This window comes from Magnolia sinica, chromosome 18, assembly GCF_029962835.1.
Source record: "Magnolia sinica isolate HGM2019 chromosome 18, MsV1, whole genome shotgun sequence".
Taxonomy (NCBI): domain Eukaryota; kingdom Viridiplantae; phylum Streptophyta; class Magnoliopsida; order Magnoliales; family Magnoliaceae; genus Magnolia; species Magnolia sinica.
The window spans coordinates 52,619,569-52,640,518 of NC_080590.1; the positions used below are offsets into that span (position 1 = coordinate 52,619,569).

A 20,950-nucleotide genomic window follows, 5' to 3' on the forward strand; every position below is an offset into this window, starting at 1 on the left:
AGTGTTCGGCCGAGCTTGGTATAGATAGAGGATGGGGGCTGCTCTGTCTCAGCCTACAACACTTCACATCTAAACAAGTTCCTCCACCCATTCGGGACTATCTGCCCGGAAGCAATTCTGAGCCGAAAAAGAAAATCCCAAACAATGGGTTGTAAGGGCAGACACAAGCCACATTGTATGGTGACTTGAAAAATTGCGACCATCCCAGGAGAGGGATGGTCAGGCAATTCAGTCGGAAGTGGAAGTTGAAGAATTACTGAGTTGGGAACATGATACCCTATTCGGATCCTATCCAAATCCGCCTCAGTCAAAACTGAGGGAACAGTTCCCTTCTGTTCGTCTCCAACCTCCCTACTCTCGGCAACCTCTCCTTCTTCAGCTGCCGACTCAGCAAATCGAGCCGATCTCCGTAGGGGAACCGACTCAGTGGTTCCTCCAAACTTGGTCCTAATCAGTCCCCTGGGAAGAGCCGACTCAGAGGTTCTTAATTCTTCTTCCTCTTCCTCTAAGTCATCCCCATGGAAAAAAGGGGTGGGCCTGCCCAGGGCATGTCTCAAGACAGAAGGGCCCTCTGGAGTAGGGCGTTCCGCCAGAGTCCCACTGGACATCCTAGCAGTGAGCTGGAAAGCTTCATTGGCACTCATCGCCATCTCCGCCAGTAAGGAAGCCGATTTCGTAACATTCCAAAAATGCTCCGTTTCACCCTCATCACCGGTAATCCCCTCCTGGGGACTTGAAGGATGCATTGTCACTAAACGACGAAAAGAAAAGAGAGGAAGATAAGACTTACCGGAAAGGCGAAAAACACACAGTTGAGGACGGAGGAAAAAAGCAAGGACGGAGAAGAATGGCAGCACGCAACTGTAGTAAAGAAGGAAGAAGAGAGAACGAGAGAAGGAGATTAACCGGGCAGACGAAAGTGCGAAAATCGATCCCGCTCCTCCTTTTATAGCCGAGCCACATGGCAGCAGCATTTAAGGAGGAGTCAAATCGACGCCTATTTCGACTCCCCTGCTTAAAGCGTGGCGCACGCCGACTGACGCAAGTAACGTCTTCGCCACGTGTCTGACGCTCATAAGCCGATGAAACGACTTGACGGGTAACGATCCGTCGCACGTCAAGAACGACACAAGAAGCAATAAATGCCCCATCAGGTCTGCAATGCATTACTCCTTAGTGTCGATACAACGGACACAAGGAGTAGGGGGCTTCCTGTCGGGGAAAAATATGACAAGTCTGGAGACTTGGTTATGGAATGGACCAACTTTATTGAAATTGTCCGAGGGATCCAAGCCAATAGCTCGGACCGAGCAAGATAAAACCAAAGGAGAGACTTGTTCGGATTTGTAGGAAATGAATCCCGACCAAAATCGAGATAGTCGAGAGCTTTAGGCAAGTATGAGACACATCAAGTTGACTTGGTTAACGAGGCATGCAGCAATGTCTAAAAGGACCTATTAAAGGCCTAAAATCGGAAAGCCACCTGACCGATTATGAAACCGACCTATGCAGGGTTGGTTGTTATATCGGCTATTGGATGGAAGAAAAACATCGGTCCTAAACTGACTCGGTTTCGTCTGACAGTAGGCAAAAAGCCTCCTCTGTAAGCCAGTCGAGATTACGAATCTATTGAGGCCGAACCGAATAGAGGAGAGACGGTGTAATCTTAAACACCGTTTCGAAAATTTTGTAAAAGGATTCCCGATCCCGAAAATCTCGGGATCGGGAAGTATCCGTAAACAAAATTACACCTAAATCAAATCTCTAAAATATCGGGAAAGAATCCCCGTACGGTGGGATCTTCCTTCTCCTATAAATAGGAGGGACTCCAAGGGTGAAAGGTATGCAAAAACTCTCCCAAATCCCTTCAATACTAAAAGACCTAGATTCGTAGTCTGACTTTGGCATCGGAGGGTCCCCTGCACTCGTTAGGGTCTCCTTTGTCTTCTTCCTGTGCAGGTACTCTTCTTCCTGTGCAGGTACTCGAAAGTCAAGAGGGACGACCAGGTTTTTGCATCAACACATATGTATTCTATAAGTCTACTTTGTCCATCTGGTTTGCCAGATTAATTAGTACATGTGCCCAAAATTAAAGCATATCTAAATCTTTGGTGGACCATGTTATAGGAAATAACGGTGATTGACTATTAAAAACTTATTTGGGCCACGAAAGTTTTGTATCAGCTTTATATTTGTTTTTTTTTTTTTTCCTTCAATAATCACCTTATCAACAGATTTGATGGCAAATAAACATTATAGAAACATTACAGGGAGCCACGACCGGGAAGTTTTTAACGGTGGGGCATTCAATCACGGCTATTTACTAAGTATGGTCTACCTAAAATTTGGATCTCTTCATTTTTGGGCTTATGGCCTGGATTGATCTAGCAAAACGGATGGATGACGTAGACTTCGAATACATATATCAAAGTGGGCCCTGGAACCTCTGATTATCGCTGAATGCGGATGGTACATGATGCAATGCTTTACCGAATGGAGGTAGCTTGACACTCATCAACGGCTAATTAACAATGACCGTCCACGGGATTAATGGTCCTAGGTATGAGGACCGCACATGAAATATACCAAATCCCCCATAGAAGGCAGAAAATCAGGATGATCCACTCACAGGTGAGCCACACCTGTCTATTGAGTCAGCTCAACGGCTGTCCATTGATTCAAACTCTGGATTTTTGTCAGGTCATCTTCATGGTGGGGCCTACCTTTTTAGTGGTGCTGATGTCATACACACCTGCATGTTGGCGGGAAAGATATTATTCACGAGCCGTCAATGGTAGGGCCCACTTAGAATAATCACTCAGATTGAAACCTTACATGGAAAATTAAAGATATTAAAAGAAAAAATAACGTCGAATATGGTACATGAACAAGATCGGACCGTTCGTTCGTTGTGATAAACCCGCTTTACAGCTACTGACCATCTAGATAACAATCTGACCATTGGTCCAAATTTCAATCGGAGTTATGATATTCCAATCTGTCTAATATTTTATGATATCTATCACACATTAATGGACCCATGAGATGAACGGTCCATGATTCCATGTTTTTTTATTTTTTTATTTTTTTATAGTGGCCCACTTGACAACTGGCCAAATGTACGGTACCCCATGCCACATAGTATTATTGATATGAAAAGTGCCAAATGTCTGTTTTAGAGCCCAACCCTAGCTCTACCAATCCTGACCGTCCATCATAGCGCGGTATGGCCTCCAACTCGGTTTGACTCGGAGCTTTGTGCCATGAATCGTTTGATGACTCGGATTACCTCGTCGGCTGCCTTTGAAACTGAGTCCAGCATGAAGAACGCGTGTTGTTCGCCTTCCATCTCCACAAGTTCCACTTTCTTTCCCCACCCTTTCAATCTCCTTGCGTATTCCTCGGCCCGATCTCTCAATAAATCGCAGGTACCAACCACCACCAGAATCGGGTCTAGGGAGGCGGATTCAAGGCTCTGACTAACGGGTCCAAATGGGTTCGCAAATGGGTGGTCCCTACTCTCTCCAACTGGCAGAGAGAGCCTCCAAAACCTGTATAAAAGAAGTGATGAGAAACTGATGTAGGACTTACCTGTCATTGGCCCACCATGTGGACTGTCCATCTGGTGGGCCCCACAATTGAGGTCAGATAACCTAAATATCTGACATGGTTGGGGTCCACTAGTAAGATGCGCATTATTTAGAAAGGGAAGGAATGATGATTGGACCTATTTCCTTTATTTTCTTTATCCCTGAAGTGCTACGTTGGAATCTTACGCAATACAAAGTGGGATCTATAGGATGGATGGTTCAAGATGATGATTGGACCTATTTCGTTTATTTTCTTAATCTCAATTGTTCATCATCCATGCTATTGATTGGATGCTTAGGATCATCTGATTGGTGTGAATTTTTCTCATAACTAATTATCCCTAGTTGTATATATGAAAGAATGATGGTTCAAATCGGGGCCTCGTGGGGTCCTTACTCATGGCTCGGTGGTAGACTCATAAGATTTCAACACGAGGTCATGAGTTTAAGTACTCATTATGGTAAAATATCATTGTGGATTTCAACACAGGGTCATGAGTTTAAGTACTCATTATGGTAAAATATCATTGTGGCGTGAGCGCATGGGTGTGTGTGGGGTGTGAGTGCATTTGTTTAAAAGCATAAAATCATTAAAAGGGGCTCAATCTGAAGCATGGGTCCACTTGTACAATCTAAAAGAATATACTCTATGTAGGGTTGCGGCTTCGGCGAGTTGGCCAAGTTGAAGGTTAACCCAAGCCCGATCCAACACCAAAAGTAGTCAGCCCAAGGCCTAACCCAATCCTAAATCCAACCCAAGGCATTCAATGCTCAACCCTAACAAAATTCGGGTTGAATTGGGTCAGGTTGGGTTGTGTTGGATTGGGTTGGGTCGGGTTATGTTAGGTTGACAAAATTAACATAACTCCTAAACTAATACATGAAGTGAAACATAATAGTAATACATGTAACTTCCCAGAAAAACACCAGCAAGGTGAAGTTTATAATCTTAACCCTTGATTTTTATACTAAATAAGAGCCAATGGAAAATTCCATCTTCTTTGTTTTAAACTCATTTACTAATGAAGATGTCACAATCGTCCATAGTGTAATTTTCTGTCGGTGGCCCATTCAACATGAACTCCACAACACGAACAGTTCTAATCATTAGACTTCTAATGACCAAAAACTCTTCTTCTAATAAAGTCATGATTAGCAACTCATGTATATTCAATGAAGAGGCCATCATACGAGGTGGTGGAACATTGTATGAAAGATCCCAACCAACGACACAAAGTGTGAAGACCAGCAGAATTCATTAGGTAGTGCATAGTGTGAACATACTATATATGGACCAAAAGTAATGGCAGTCACTGACAATGTCTCAGTGACTGCCATTACTTTTGGTCATCCTAAGTATAGTCATGCTCATCCTAAGCACCTTTGCACAATATCATGTCCCAAAATTCAAACAATACATGTGATGTGGCACCCATGAAACCCTTAAGGCCCAACTTCCAACCTTATCCAAAACTTTGGTGGGCCATGGAAAAGAGAGATCAAGGGAGGCAATTGTTTCCTTTTCCCATGGCCCACTAAAATTTTAGATCAAGCTGAAAGTTGGACCCTAGGTGTTTCATTGTATGCCATATCACAAATACTCATAAGAATAGGTTCCCAATTGAGCATATATATATATATATATATATATATATATATATATATATATTTGTGTGTACCCTGATTTTAAATTTATATAATGTATATTAGTTATAGTACACTACAAATGTATTGCATATAAGGTCAGGTTGAGTGTTGGATTTTGAGTATTTTAAGCCCAACCCAACCTCAACGCAGACGACCCATAGTTTAGAATGGGCCATTTGGGTCATGGTTGACCCAACCCAAGTTGCACCATTTCCTGAAATCCCACTCATGGAAAAGGATCTTACTGTAAGGAAATGATAGGGCTGTAGGCATCGTACCACAAACAACGTGGGGAAGCTCTGCTACTCTATACGTGGCACGCAACTCAAGTCCGAATCATCCAAAGCAGTGGGTGGACCTGCTGTAGATGGATTGAAGTACGGTCCTAACTCCTAGCTGCCCGAGTTATGTGGACGAGTAATGAAGAGTAAATTTGAGAAACAGGCATGGGGACCAATCTATAGTGGGCATCTAAGTCTATCTTTAATACTCTGGTAGGTAGAGTCTGACAGTTCATGCACCTCATCTCAGAAAATTTAGGCATTTTATTCATGGAAGCTAATTCAAACCATCAAAATGAAAAGTGAGGCCCAGGGAAGCGGATTGGGAAGTGGATCGCGTCCTGCCCCCGCTTGGGCTCTGTGGGGCCCACTGTGATATATGGGTTTTATCCATGCCGTTCATCCATTTTTTCATATCATTTTAGTTTATGACGTGAAAAATGAGGTACATTTAAGGCTCAAGTGGACCACAAAGTGGGGATTGAATGGTCACCATTAAAAACTTCCCAGGGGCCACAGAAGTTTTGTTTTTGTTTTTCTTGTTTTCCTTCATCCAGGTGTGTGGGACCTTAAGAACGGGTCGGATGGCAAAAAATCATCACGGTGGGCCCTAAGACGGTTTTAACAGTGGGTGTCATTATCACCACTGCCTCCTGTGGTGTGGTCCACTTGAGTCTTGGATCTGCTTATTTTTTAAGCTCATGCCATAAAATAATCAGAAAAAATTATGCGGATAAAACCCATACATCACGGAGGGCCCCAAGGAGCCCATGCGTGGGGCAGGAGGCAATTCACTGGACGCCAATTCCATGTAGGGAAATTAACCATATTGGCCTCGATACATGGTCAAATTCTATAGAGAGGAATTATCTTCTAAATATTCCAAGGGTGACCTTCTGACAACTTTTATAAACTGTTTCAGACGAAAATGCCTTTATCCTTGGATCAGTAGTTGTACGGTTTTAGAGTGCAGAAGATGTTACTTGTCATTTCAATCCCGAGAATTTGAAGTGGACGGAAGCCTTTTTTAGCATGGGCAAGGCCCAACTCGTGGAGCCCATACTGATGCATGTGTATAATCCATGTCACCCATCCTTCCTGCTATGTCATCTTAGGGCTAGGGCCCAATTATCAGCCTGATCCATAGATAGAGTAGGCCACACAATAGAAAAAAATGGTGATAATGGCACCCATTGTTGATGCTTTCCAAGCTCAATGCGATGTTTGTTAAAAGTGGACACCGCATAAGACTGGACCTTTTGACCCCACGGTGAGCTGGCCGATAAGGTGGACGGAACGGATCACCTCGACTCCAATTATTTTTAAATAAACAAGTTATTTAATTACATCAACCTGACAACCATGACCCTTACTACGCTACAACCACGACCCTTAATACATTACAACCACGACCCTTGCCAAGTTACACGGGGTTGTGGTTGTCATGTTACATGGATCGTGGTTGTCATGTTATATGGGTCGTGGTTCTAATGGGTCGAGGTTGTCTTGCTATATGGGCCATGGTTCTCATGTTATATGGATCGTGGTTGTCATCCACGATGGGTAAGGCCCAACTCGTGGGGCCCACACTAATGCATGTGTAAAATCTATGCCGCCCATCCTTCCTGCTGTGTCATCTTACGGTTAGGGCACAATTATCAGCCTAATCCACAGATAGAGTGGGCCACACGATAGAAAAAAATGGTGATAGTGTCACCTACTGTTGATACTTTCCAGGCTCACTGCGATGTTTGTTAGAAGTGGATATCATACAAAGTGGAACTTTTTGGCCCTATGGCAAGTTGGCTGACAAGGTGGACGGAACGGATCACCTCGACTCAAATTATTTTTAAATAAATAAGTTATTTAATTACATCAACCCAACAACCACGATCCTTACTACGCTACAACCATGACCCTTAACTCATCACAACCATGACCCTTGCCAAGTTACACGGGGTCGTGGTTGTCATGTTACATGGATTGTGGTTGTCATGTTATATGGGTCATGGTTGTAATGGGTCGAGGTTGTCTTGTTTTATAAGTCGTGGTTCTCAAGTTATATGGATCGTGGTTGTCATCCACGATGGGTAAGGCCTAACTCGTGGGGCCCACACTGATGCATGTGTATAATCCATGCCACCCATCCTTCCTACATTATATAATATTATAATAATGTTATTAATATCAGGGCTAGGACACATAATATCAGCCTGATCCTAATATTATAATAATGTTATTAATTACATAATATTATAATAATATTATTAATATGAGGGCTATGGCACATAATATCAGCCTGATCCTAATATTATAATAATGTTATTAATCTCAGGCCTAGGGTACATAACATCAGCCTGATCCTAATATTATAATAATGTTATTAATTACATTAACGTTTACAAACACGACCCTTATTAAATTACAAGCACAACCCTTAATACATTACAACCACAACCAATACCAAATAATTTTTGGGTTGTGGTTATAATGTGGTAAGGGTCGTTGTTATCATGTAGTAAGGGTTGTAATTGTCGGTTATCAGGGGCCATGGTCGTCGTGTTATATGGGTCGTGGTTGTCATCCATGATGGATCATGGTTGTAAACCACGATCCTTTGTCATCCATGAAGGGTTTTGATTGTCATCCACATTAGGTCGTGGTTCACATTCACAACGGATCGTGATTGTCATCCACATTGGGTCGTGGTTGTCATCCACAATCCTTTGTTCATGACAAATATGATCTATTGTGCATGTGAACCATGACCCTTCGTATGGAACTCGATTGTCATCCACACTGGGTCGTGGTTAATACACATGCATCATATACTTAAATGCCAACATCAATAAGTATATTATAATTCACAAGCCCAAAATTCTCATTAGTGTGATTACATTACATTACGACAAATTTTTTTTCTTCAAAAGTAATAAGTCTTCATTAGCCTTAGCCTGCAAGGATGAAGGTGCATCGATGCCGATTGTAAAATATTTGATTGCATCTCGAGCATTTGGGTGTTGGTCTATCTTCTCCTTAGGATGTAATTCAAACCTTTTTCGATCTTCCAGCAGATCTTCTCGTTTATGGAGGTTTCATATTCTCACATAAAATGTTCACTTCATCTGAAATATTCCATTGTGTCTTGCTAAACACTGGGTAAACTGAATCTTGGTATGTTTGACTTAACAATTCTTTTGAGTAGAATAGAGAGAAGTATTTGTAAATATTAAGCTGATACCTATCGTAGGCCGCTATCACATGAACACAAGGTAGTAACATAGAACTAAACTCACCGCACGTACACTTTTTTTTTTGGGTTAGCTTATTAGTACACACCCATGTTCGTACACACACTCTATGTTAGCTACCCCCACCAGGGATCGATACCAAGACCTCAAGTGATGAAACGATGTATCTCCACTCAGTCTGCCAGTTGAGCTATGGATCTAGGTGTGATTGCACATGCACTTCATTCATCTTAGTTTCACTACATCGGTCATTCCCCATGCTGTCACTTGGAACTCATTCGTTGAAATGACAATATATTGTGTCTTTCGTATTTTCGAGTGATAAAGTTTGCTCAATCTTTTTTTTTTTGCCAAAGGAGTCAAAATTCCTTTACAAGCCGACGCCTTGTCTCGTCTGCAGAGGAAGAAGTCTTGGATTTTACTCCTTATTACTTCAAGAAGTTTCATGATGAGGTACTCTTGTGCGTCTACGAACAATGCATTCATGCTCTCGACGATGTTGGTGGTTACGATGTTATACCTCATGCCAAGAAAGAATACAGATGCCCATCTTTCCTTTTTTATGTTATTAAGGAACTGATATACTGTGGGGTTCACCATTTGAATGCATCGCATCATCTCCAAAAATGCGGATGTCCTGTATGTCTTAACAACACCCCAAAAGTATTCCCTCATAGAATCATCCGAACACACCTTCTTCATGTTTCCCAGAATATGATGAGTATAATATCCATGGATTGCATAGGGGAAGATGTTAGGGACTTCACTGACCAACCATTTGTGACGATCTGACACTATAACTAGTCCTGGAAGAATCTCGATTTTTTTGGATAAATTTCGAAGGAATCACTTCCAATTACTATTGTTCTCTGATTCTTCGATCCCAAATGGTACAGGGAGAATGTGATTATTTTCATCCAATTCAGTAGGCATGAAAGGAACACCCTTATACCTTCCTGTCAAATGTGCCGCATCAACACACAAAACCCTTTGAATATGCAGACGTAGGCTTCTGATCCATTGTCCAATTGCAATGAAGCATCTTTCAAAACTATTTGTTTTCTCATTCACCTGTAATTTCACCACTGTCCCTAAATTAGCATTTTTCAACTCATGAAGATAGGCCGGAAGCTCATTATAAGAACCCTTGTAAGATCCCAAGACTTCTTTTGTTGAAATCTCTTTACCTTTCCATGCTTTCTTGCAGCTGATCTCAACCCCGTACGTCTCACTCATTCGATATTGAATTTCTTTTAGCGTGCAAGTCAGTCCCGAACTCATACGACTAACACCAAATTCACTACTCATCAGACTGGTGGCTTGACGATGATCTCTTCCCTTCCTCTTCGAAGTTACTATATCACTCCGTCTTCCATGATCGTTGGCTCGGAGCGGCGTATCGCCTCAAACAATGTGCTACATGTATGCCTGGAGTTGTAAGTCTTTATTTTGAACATTCCTGCGCCGTCCAATTTTGAAGCATGCATCCTTCAACTACAATTTCCTATAATGCACCTAATCGTATATCTTAGCTTGTTAGACTTCAAGATCTTATACTAGAAGTTGTGACGCATCGCATATTTACATAGAAAATGTTATAATCGGCCTTTGTCCTTAAACACTTGTCTGACAAATATTTCAAATGAATCTTCCATCAATTTCGGATATCTTTGATAATCTGAATTGACAAAAGCTTCATCAGATAAAGTGAATACAATATACAATGATATAGGAATATCTCCATTTTCTTTGTAGACCGGTATGGGTAAATTTAAGTTTATAGGCTGTGGATTGAACTGCATAGAGGGATCAAAAGAAGCTTCATTGACGGATGAGATTTGGATATTGCAGTTGTCAGCTGTTCCTTAAAATTGATCGTTACTTGATGAGCCGAGTATATCGCAATCGTCGAGTCCTCGATCATGATATCTATCATTACTTGATGGGCCAGGTATATCACATTCATCATTTCCTCGATCATGATGTATATCATTACATGAAGGGTCGAGTGTATCACAATAATCGAGTCTTAGATCATGATATCTATCATTACTTGAAGGGCCAAGTATATCGGAATCATCGACTCTCCGATCATTACTTGAAGGCTCCAAATCAATGGATGATAGGTTCGAATGTAAAGTAGAATGTATGCTATTATCTTCAACGAGAGCTCTAAGCCTCACTTTCTTTATATACGATGGTATTTGTGTTGGTAGATTCTGTCCACAGAATAACATATATGCTTCGAGATCTTTATCGTCTTTGATTTTATATGGATGAAGGAATACATGCAGTGCATCACCATACACAACTTTAATTATCAAATCAAATTCATCCGATGTAGTCTCGTAATCTGATGCATTTTATCTAAGAGCTATCGATACGTAATATCATCTCTCACAACAAATCCTTTTTGAGTCTCTGGCATCGTACATTAAAATTTCCTTGTCAACCACGACCCACTGTGGATGATAACCACGATACAGACGAAGGGTTGTGGTTATGACGAACAATGGGTCGTGATTGTCATCCACAATGGGTCGTGGTTGTCAACCACAACCCTATGTGGATGACAACCATGACCCATACGAAGGATCGTGGTTATGATGAACAGTGGGTCGTGGTTGTCATCCATATTGGATCGTGGTTGGGAACTACGACTCACTGTGGATTACAACCGCGATCCAGATGATAGGTCATGGTTATGATGAACAAGGGATCGTGGTTGTCATGCACAATGGGTCATGGTTGTCAACTACGATGACCATACAAAGGGTCATGGTTATGATGAACAATGGATCATGGTTGTCATCGAAATTAGATCGTGGTTGTGAACCACGCCTCGCTGTGGATGACAACCATGACCCGGACGAAGGGTAGTGGTTTACATGCACAATGGATCATGGTTGTCATCCAGAGTGGGTCATGGTTGACAACCACGATCCAACGTGGATGACAACCATGATCCCTTGCTCAAAAAGGTTTCCATCCACGTCAAATTCTCGAGATTGAAATAATAGGTAACTTCTTCCTCACTCTAAAACCGTACAATTACTGATCCAAGGACAAGGGCATTTTCGTCCGAAATAATTTATAAAAGTTGTCAGAAGGCCACCCTTAAAATATTTGGACGGTAGTACCTCTTCATGGAATTTGACCATACATCGAGCTAGTACGAAGGGTCATGGTTATGAAGAACAATGGCTCATGGTTGTCATGCATAATGGGTCGTGGTTGTTAACCACGACGACCATATATATGTGGATGACAAACACGACCCAGACGTAGGGTCGTGGTTATGATGACCAATGGGTCGTGGTTGTCATCCACATTGGATAGTGGTTCACACAACCACTATCCAATGTGGATGACAACTATGGCCCGAACGAAGGGTTGTGATTTACATGCACAATGGATCGTGGTTGTCATCCACATTGGATCGTGGTTGTCAACCGATCGTGGTTGTCATCCATATTGAATCGTGGTTGTCAACCGATCGTGGTTGTGTGGTTGATAACCACGATCCAATGTGCATGTGAATCACGACCCTTCGTCTGAGTTGTGGTTCACATGCACAATTGATCGTAATTGTCATCCACATTAGATCGTAGTTGTCAACCACAACACCCACCGTAGATGACAACTACGATCCAATGTGCATGTGAACCACGACCCTTCGTCTGGTCGTAATTTTATAATGTGAAGGGTCATGGTTGTTAACTATGAAGGGTCGTGGTTGTCACTGTCAATGGTCGAGGTTTGATTTCTTGAATGGTGAAAAGTTTCAAAACATGATGTCGTGGTTTTCAACTATCAATGGTGGATGTTTGATCAAGGCGTGCCCTACAATAAACTCCCTTCACGTGACAACCAAAACTCTCTCCTTCATTACTTTGATCTTCCTTTACCTTAGCAAATGCCTATAATAAAATGCTAATCTCGTGGTGGAAGAATCTTTCAAATGGGAGAAACAACAAGTAGAAATAATGTCCCTCTCTGGCAGTTAGTCCATTGATTTACACTTTTTTAGGAAAACAATAGAAAAAGAAGAAGATCTGTAAAAACTGAATAAAGGCAACACTTGACCCTTTCTTTCACCCCACGCTAAAAAAGGATTCCGTCCATGTCAAATTTTCAGGATTGAAATGACAAGTAACTTCTTTTGCACTCTAAAACCATATAACTACTGATCCAAGGACAAATGCATTTTCATCCGAAACAGTTTATAAAAGTTGTTAGAAGGCCACCCTTGAAATATTTGAAAGGTAGTACCTCTTTAGAAAATTTGACCATACATCGAGGCCATTACAGCCAATTCCCCTTCAATTTAATTATGGCTGGCCAGTTGGCGGCACCCAAGGGGCGGTTCAAGATGAAAGCAGTCAACGGTCTGAACTAAACACGGGAACGTCATGGCTTAGAATCATCTAATTCATCTGACTTTTGCGGTTAGAACCTGTCTACGTTTAGTCCCACGAATTTATACCACACGTACAGCTTTTGAGTACACGCGCGAGAGCCTACCAACCCCATATGGAGATACCATAGAAGACAACACGGGCCTATTATAGGGGAACGGCACCGACAAGCTAGGTGCAAGTGGCATTTTAGTCAGGAAGGTTTATGATACTTTTTGAGTCTTTCTTCGAATCGTCCAAGTCAACTCGGACTCAGTCTCATCAACTCACTGAATCTAGCCAATGCAGCCCCAGCTCCCGCCAGTTGGGTCGAGTCACTTGAGCTCCCCCTCTAAACCTATCTAGTTCTTAGCTCTTACCATTGGATGGCACGTGTTGTAAATTTCGCTCATTCATCATGTGGGACCATAGTCAGCAAAATAACAAATGACAAAAAAAGGAGAAAAAACAGACAAAAAACAAAGATGGTAGGGAAAATGCCTGTGTTTGAATTCAATTTCCGTTGTCAAAAGCACAGTTCCGTAGCAAAATAGGAAACACTTAAAATGCAAAAAAATTAAAAATAAAATAAGGTTAGGTTTGCTATCGTTTGGACTAAAAAAAAGAAAAAGAAGAAGCTATATTTGTGTATATATTATTAGCATGTATTATATTGTACAGTTGTCTAATTAGATTTTGTGAAGCTAAGACCATTACAATCTTAGCATGGATTATATTTCTTGAGAAGAGAGAACTTACATATAAATGCATTTTAGGTTATTTAAATAATGCTTAATTAATGATAATGCCAAGATTGAAATGGTCGTAGCTATAAAAAAGCTAATAAGACAACTGTACAATATAATACATGCTAATATATAAATAAGATTAAAATAAAAAAGTTTAATTACAATAATTAAAATGTCTTTTATGTGTCCTTTTGACTTTTTTAATGGGTGGTGTCAATCTCTATTATTTAGATAGCCCATAAGAGTTTATATATATACATATATATTAAAATGTGTTCTACTGAAAAATCAAAAAGGTGTTTAATTCAGTTTGCTCTCTAATAAAATAAAATAAAAAAATAAGCATTTTCACCGATCTTTTAAAATATATGGAATTTTAAAGGTATAATAATTTGTCTGCAATTTTTCCAAAATTATGGAGTTTAAAAATGGAATTTTGCAATGATAGAAAAACCTGTCCACCAATCAGGTAGGTCAAGGAAAATGGACAGTTAAAAAGAAAAAGTCCAACAGCCCAAAATCAAGTTAAGTAAGCCTACTTGATTAATGTACCGTCCTGATTTTCGGTACATTTATGTTAGGAACTACATGGCCTGTTATGCCAGCCAAGCCTAATCAAAGTACAGGTGTGACTTGGCACTTCTTCATGGGTGTCCACGTTGTCATTTTGGCATCTTTTGTGAACATCCATCCGTTCAGATTCCAACCAACTACTGATTGTCTGGAGCCGGCTGTAGGTTAACTTCACCTACAACCTTTTCACAAGGATATTCTTTTAAAAGTAAACGATGCTTTCAAATGCAAAGGTGAAAACAGACAATTCCAAAACGAAAAGGTTGGGTCGTAGGTGAGAGTTCACTTTATTTCCCACCGACCTAGCACGTTTGCTGCCCTACATTTGTGGAATATACCGAGGAGAGCCTTGCTAAGCCCATGTACGTGTGCAATAAAGCTACCTACACTCATACATGTGCAACATGGCATGATAGATCCAAGATCCGTTCCATCCATCATAACGCCGTTTGGCACCATGGATTTGGGGTGCTTTGAGGGTATTTCAAATCCCATGTATGTTTTGTACCATAAAGTAACTGAGGGTTAAAAAATCTCTAGTGTTTCAAATCCCCTCAAAGAGGGAGTTTGAAACATATAGTGAAAGCTTGGATTACATCTAAAATCTTTTTAAGAGCTGCACATGTCACTAAACTATTAATTTATTAGGCACATGGCCCATTAATGATATCCTCAAACAATTAGATTATTAATTGCATCACTATATATAATTACTTTAATACGATAATCTATGCCGTCCAAACGTTCACCATGTAAATCAGCTATTATAAATCATTGGTTAGTCACTCGGATGTGATATTGTGCTTGTGGCCTGTTCAAGATTTGAAATTTCATCACTTTCAAGCAAAGTATATAATGGGTTTACTACAACTATTGCGTCAAACATTACATACATACACTAATTAGATATTTTAAAGTAGATTTACTAATTAAATTCAAATCCATGTAAATATATATACACCGTACATAGCTACTTTTAAATTACAAGGGATTCAGAAACCAAACATAACAGGAGGTTTTTCAAAAAGGAGGTTTAATGGATTCCAATTCCGAATCCAAAGGGTTTGGAATCCATTGAACCCACCATGCATAGGACAGAAACAGATGCAAACACTTTTGTGATGGGGACTGAACAGAGAAGTTGTGATTCCTAGTTCTTTGTCATTTGCACCTTTTAGACTACTCATTCCCATTCATCATGTGTTGTTGGTGGGTCCAACTCGTTTTTTGTTCAGTTGAGCAACAGTCCATATGGTGGGCACCACCTAGGATATTCTAGGGTTCAGAAATCACACCCATTGATGATCAGGCAATCTAATTAAGTGAATACAAAAGCTCACATCTAATCTAGTCAACATTCCACATCCAAAATAAAATAATAATAATAATAATAATAATATTTATTATTATTATTATTATTATTATTATTAAAATCTATAGAAATAGATGTTCAATGCTTGTGATTTTTGTACCATGGCCCATCTCCAATGATCCATGTAAACGCTATAGATGGGCGAGAAGAAAACAAACGTACCAGATCACATAGTTTCAAAACTCACTGACTCGACTTGAAACACAGCTTAGACTCGGTTGAGTTTTGAGTCAACTCAGCTCTGTTGGACATTCCAGCCGAGTCGAGTTTTGGCGTTTTTAACTAAGATCTAGTGTGCATGAGATGGATGAAGAGCCTTATGGCACACACGGCAAGATCCTAGCCGTTCATCAAGTGCAGATCAATATGAATATGCCCGACGCTAATAATTGGATATGTAAGTCATTGTTCTTCCCAACCGTCCATTTCTCTCGTGCTCAATGACCCGCTTGATCAACGAATTCGATCTACTTTTCGTGCCAGGGCATGTTCACTGAAGGATCCACCTCATGAAGGGCCAGGATCCATGACACGTGCGTCAATCGCATGTGCACGAGTCTGCGTTTGCCGGGTACGTACCTGTCGGTGTGCTCCAGATTCAAGAAGGATTCGGGCGGACACTCCGTTTCGGATCTGGTCCGCATAGTCGCTCCGAAAAAGGGTGCTAAAAGGACATAACCTCGGACTCGAAGCGGCGCCAGCTCGGCTGAGCCAATGCCAAGCCGGACCGCCAGGTGGTGAGCGATATTGGCCCCGGCAGAATCACCGTAGATGAAGACCCGGTCCAAATCCGCCACGTCTGCAACCCAGTTCTCGTCATCTCCCGGGATCGCTTGATCCCGGACCCATTGGACGGCTGATAAGCTATCCTCGTAGGCGGCTGGGAGTCGATTCTCGGGCGCGAGTCGGTAGTCAGCAGCTACAACCACGGCTGGGAGCTCCGCGGCTAGCCGGAGACAATTGTTGTGGCATTCGGGCCACAGCCGCGACACGATGCAAAAACCTCCCCCGTGGAAATAGAAAAAAACCGGTAATTTCGAACCCGGTCGAGACGGACCGGTCGGCCTGTAGAGGCGGAGGTAGAGACCGAGAGAGGCGTCGTATGCAACGTCTTTCCAAGAAACGGAGCCTTGGGTGTGGGTGAGATTATCGAAGCTGATTGGAGGCGCACGAACGATGGATCCATCGTTGAAGACACGTAGGATGTCTCCGAAACCATCAATTTCGTGGGGAGGAGTGCCCATGTCTGTCTGCAAGTGTCTGAGTACACGTGCTTGCCGTCCGTCGTTTCTCTGAACCTGTTGTTTGTGTTGGTGACGCTGGGATGGGCTGGGCATTTATGGACGCGGATTGCTTGCGACACGCTGTCGTATGAAGTTTACTGTACTCATAAACTAGGTGGGGCTCCCTATAATGTTTCTGAGAAATCAATCCCGTCCATCCGTTTTGCCAGCTCATGTTAACAGATGAGTCCAAATATGAGGCAGAACTTAAGTAGCAGCAAGGCAGGAAAAAGTAGGTAGAGAAATTATTACCGTTGAAAACTTACCTCAAGTCTACCGTTATGTTTATATGATATTCGAAATGTTTATAAAGTAATTTCTACTGAGATGAACTGAATATATAAAATTATTAGCTTCATCCAAAACTTCCGTGACCCTACGGATGCTTGTATGGTGTACGTTCAATCCTAACCGTTTCTTGTCATGAGTCCTACTAAAGCTGTTAATTTGTCTTATTTTTGGGCTCATATCCCAACAAGATCCGGCTAAATGAACGGGCAAGATGGATTTCTCGCAATCATCATGGTGGGCTCCACGCATAACTTCCTGCAAAAATAGAAAATGGCATTGGAGAGGTAAATGAAACTGGATGGCAAAATGACTTACGGATGTGCGGATGAGCGTTGAAATTCAAATATTTTATTTAGACGGAAGGAATTGAAAAGTAATGCGAATTTTTTAATGTCTGAGTCACAGGTGTGGTGTGATATCCCAAACGACCTTTAATATCCCAAGATAGGTGCGCTCCGGTTATAACGCTGACTGTGGCTACTTATGGTGCTTTGTGAGGCCCACCACATTATATGTGTTTTATCTGCTGTCCATCTATTTTTTCGGATTAGTTCAAAGCATGAGCTCAAAAATGAAGTAGATCTAAATTTCAAGTGGACCACACCACAGGAAATAGTGGTGTTTAATGGTGGGTATTTAATCACCACCATTACAGTGGGACCTAAGAAGTTTTTAATGGTGGGTGTTTAATCACCACTATTTTTCTTAATGGTGGGCAGTGTGGATAAAACATATATATATCATGGTGAGGCTCACATGTCACTATCTAATAGCCACATCACCAGTAGAGCGTTGGTAGGCAATCCGCGTCCCCTGGGCTTACGGTGGCAACAAACATTTGTGGTCCAGGTAGGGCTGAAAGTTGGTTGGGTTGGGTTGGGTCGGGCTAGTGCTCAACCCAACCCAACCCAACCCAACCCAACCCAATCTTAGGTTGGGAATTCTCAACCCAAGCCCAACCCAAGCGGGGTCAGTTGGGTTGATTGGGTGGATACCTGCTACAGCTAGGCATCGGACCGAGTCGGACTAGATTCGGTCCAACCCGATTCGGTCTGAAATCTATGTGGCCGGATTCGAACCCGATCCGATCCGAAACCGAGTTCAGGCCGTCGGAGTCGAACCGATCCGATGTATGGTTAGTCTGACCCGAACCGCCGAACCGAGTCGATCTTGATCAGATTTTTTAACAGTGAAAATCATTATCCTCATTGCTATTTTCGGTGTGGTCCATTTGAGCTTTAAATATGATTCATTTTTTTACCGAATGCTCTAAAATGATCATGAAAAATAGATAAACGGTATGTATATAATAAATACATCATTGTGGGGCCTATCTTGAACTCATTTGAGCCATTCGTACAACTCAGAGCTGGAGGGTCAAGACTTTAAAATTATAGCTGTTTTACAGCCGTGAACCGCGTCAGTGTCAAGTCCATCCAATTGGCAAGCATGTTTTAAGGTGAGTCTGACCACGGTGAATGTATTATATCATGGTGCATGTGTTATATCAAAACCGTCCATCCATTTAGCGAGCATGTTTTAAGGCTTGAGACGAAAAATAAGATAGATCTGACTATTAATTGGGCTACACTGAAAAAAGCAGTGAAGAATGAACGTCTATCATTGAAACCCTTCTTGGGGTCACGGTCTGACGGAAGTTGTGGATGATTTCAAATTTGTTTTTGCTCTTAATTGAGGTCTTTGCGACCTTATGAACAGATTGGATGGAAAATAAACGTTATGGTGGGCCCTATAAATTGTTTAGAGCTGAAAATCATTCTCAGTTGCTATTTGTGGTGTGGTCCAGGTGATCTTTGGATATGATTCATTTTTTTGGATAATGTTGTAAATTGATTTATAAATACGTATGAACGGTGTAGATATAATAAATACATCACTATAGGGCCATATAACTTTGATCTCCTTTGAACCGTTTGTACAACTCGCAGCTCGAGGAGCATCGTCTTGGCACGACACGTACCTACGCTAGTGCGTAAGCCAGCACATAGCTGTTGTGTGTGCTACACCGGCAAATCCTTTTGCTAATGTACACAGTAAACTCTGTTGGGGCCCAGCTTGAATGCATGTGATTTATCCATGTTGTCCATTCGTTTTTGCAGATCATTTTAGTAGTTGAACCCAAAAATGATATGAATGGATCGGTTTTCAAGTTGGGTCGGGTCGGAACAGGGACAATCCAAACTCGACCTAAAAAGTTTCGGATTTGGATGGGGTTACCTGATCCAGATCGTCGGTTCGGTTCTGATCGGGTCAGATCGGGTCTGATCAGGTCGGATCCACCAGATCAGGTCTGTTTTGCACAGATCTAATACCTGCTAATATTTTTTGTTATTGCATTAATCTATTATATTTTAATGCACGTCTTATTTTTTATACCTATGATTTTATTAATTATATATGTAGTTATTTATTGTAAATAACTTTATTTTTTCTAAACAAACAAGCTAAAATATAGGACAACTACTCATTTAAAAGTCGTTTTGTGTAGCACACAATCTATTTGGGAGAGCACACAATCTATTTGGGAGCGAGAAATCCCGCGTATCTTGTTAGCTTGAGTCATCATCAATGACATGGACCAATGAGACCCAACAACACTAGAATTTCTTATGCGTTCAACATAGATGATCCACACCCAATTATAATTTATAAGTAACTTATATACTGATCGGGTTCGGGTTTGGTCGGGCAACCCGAGACCTCAACTCAAACCTGACCCAAGTTTTATTAGGTTGGTATTTGTATAGCCCAAGCCTGAGACCGAACCTAATAAATCCTACCTGAGCCCAACCCAATGTTGGGTCGATTGGGTTGAACCTGCCCGACTTTCAGCCCTAGGTCCAGGTGGTGTATATGTAACATCCAATGTGGACATCATATGCCTCTGAGATCAAATGCATGGCCAAAAATATACTTGATTCAAAACTCTAGAATGTCACAATGTAGGGTAGAATGTCACAATGTAGGGAGGAAGGCCACAAGGAACTACCATCCTTGATTACAACCAAGCCAACTAAGTTGCGAATAGCTGATTTTTTTATTTTTTTATTTTTCCTATAATCCTTCATCTATGAAAGATGAATGGTCTAGTGCTGTGCTTTCAATCCGGCACTCGGCGATCATGCATCAAGTATTAAGTTCGGCGTAATACTTGTAAAATTTGGAATACTTTTATTATTATTATTATTATTATTATTATTATATCACTAATAGATATAAGTATAAAGATTAACATTTTCATGACAAGAAAAATAATCAGTTTCCACCATACATTATATATAAAGTACACCTACTCTACAAAAGTACATATTCATGAAAATGTTTCAAAAGTGTAGTGTCCAAAATCACATAGCATGTATCATCCGTTACTCTAATTTCTGGCACTTTCATGAAAAAAGTTATAAAAGGAATGTATGAGCTTTAAATACTAGTGAATGTATCTGTGCATGCGGTGTGTCCTAGATGCGGGAAAATAATAAGATTTTGCCTGGAAGG

At 41.2% G+C, this 20,950-nt stretch overlaps 1 protein-coding gene across 1 annotated transcript; it reads right to left on the bottom strand.

Annotated features, from left to right (window-relative positions):
• Nucleotides 1-2,879: 2,879 nt before the first annotated feature.
• LOC131233355 (probable carboxylesterase 15) lies at nucleotides 2,880-17,196 on the bottom strand. The gene is made up of 2 exons (XM_058230045.1): nucleotides 16,440-17,196; nucleotides 2,880-3,551 (listed from the first exon to the last, which is right to left on the bottom strand). Exons 1-2 carry the CDS (start codon nucleotides 17,102-17,104, stop codon nucleotides 3,215-3,217), a joined length of 1,002 nt encoding a protein of 333 aa, XP_058086028.1. The 5' UTR covers nucleotides 17,105-17,196; the 3' UTR covers nucleotides 2,880-3,214.
• Nucleotides 17,197-20,950: the final 3,754 nt, after the last annotated feature.

Coding starts and splice junctions, on each gene's coding strand:
- LOC131233355 (XM_058230045.1), bottom strand. CDS start 17,104: ATGGGCACTCCTCCCCACGAAATTGATGGTTTCGGAGACATCCTACGT. Junction 3,552..16,439: donor AATCTGGAGCACACCGACAG/GTACGTACCCGG, acceptor TCTTTTATACAG/GTTTTGGAGGCTCTCTCTGC.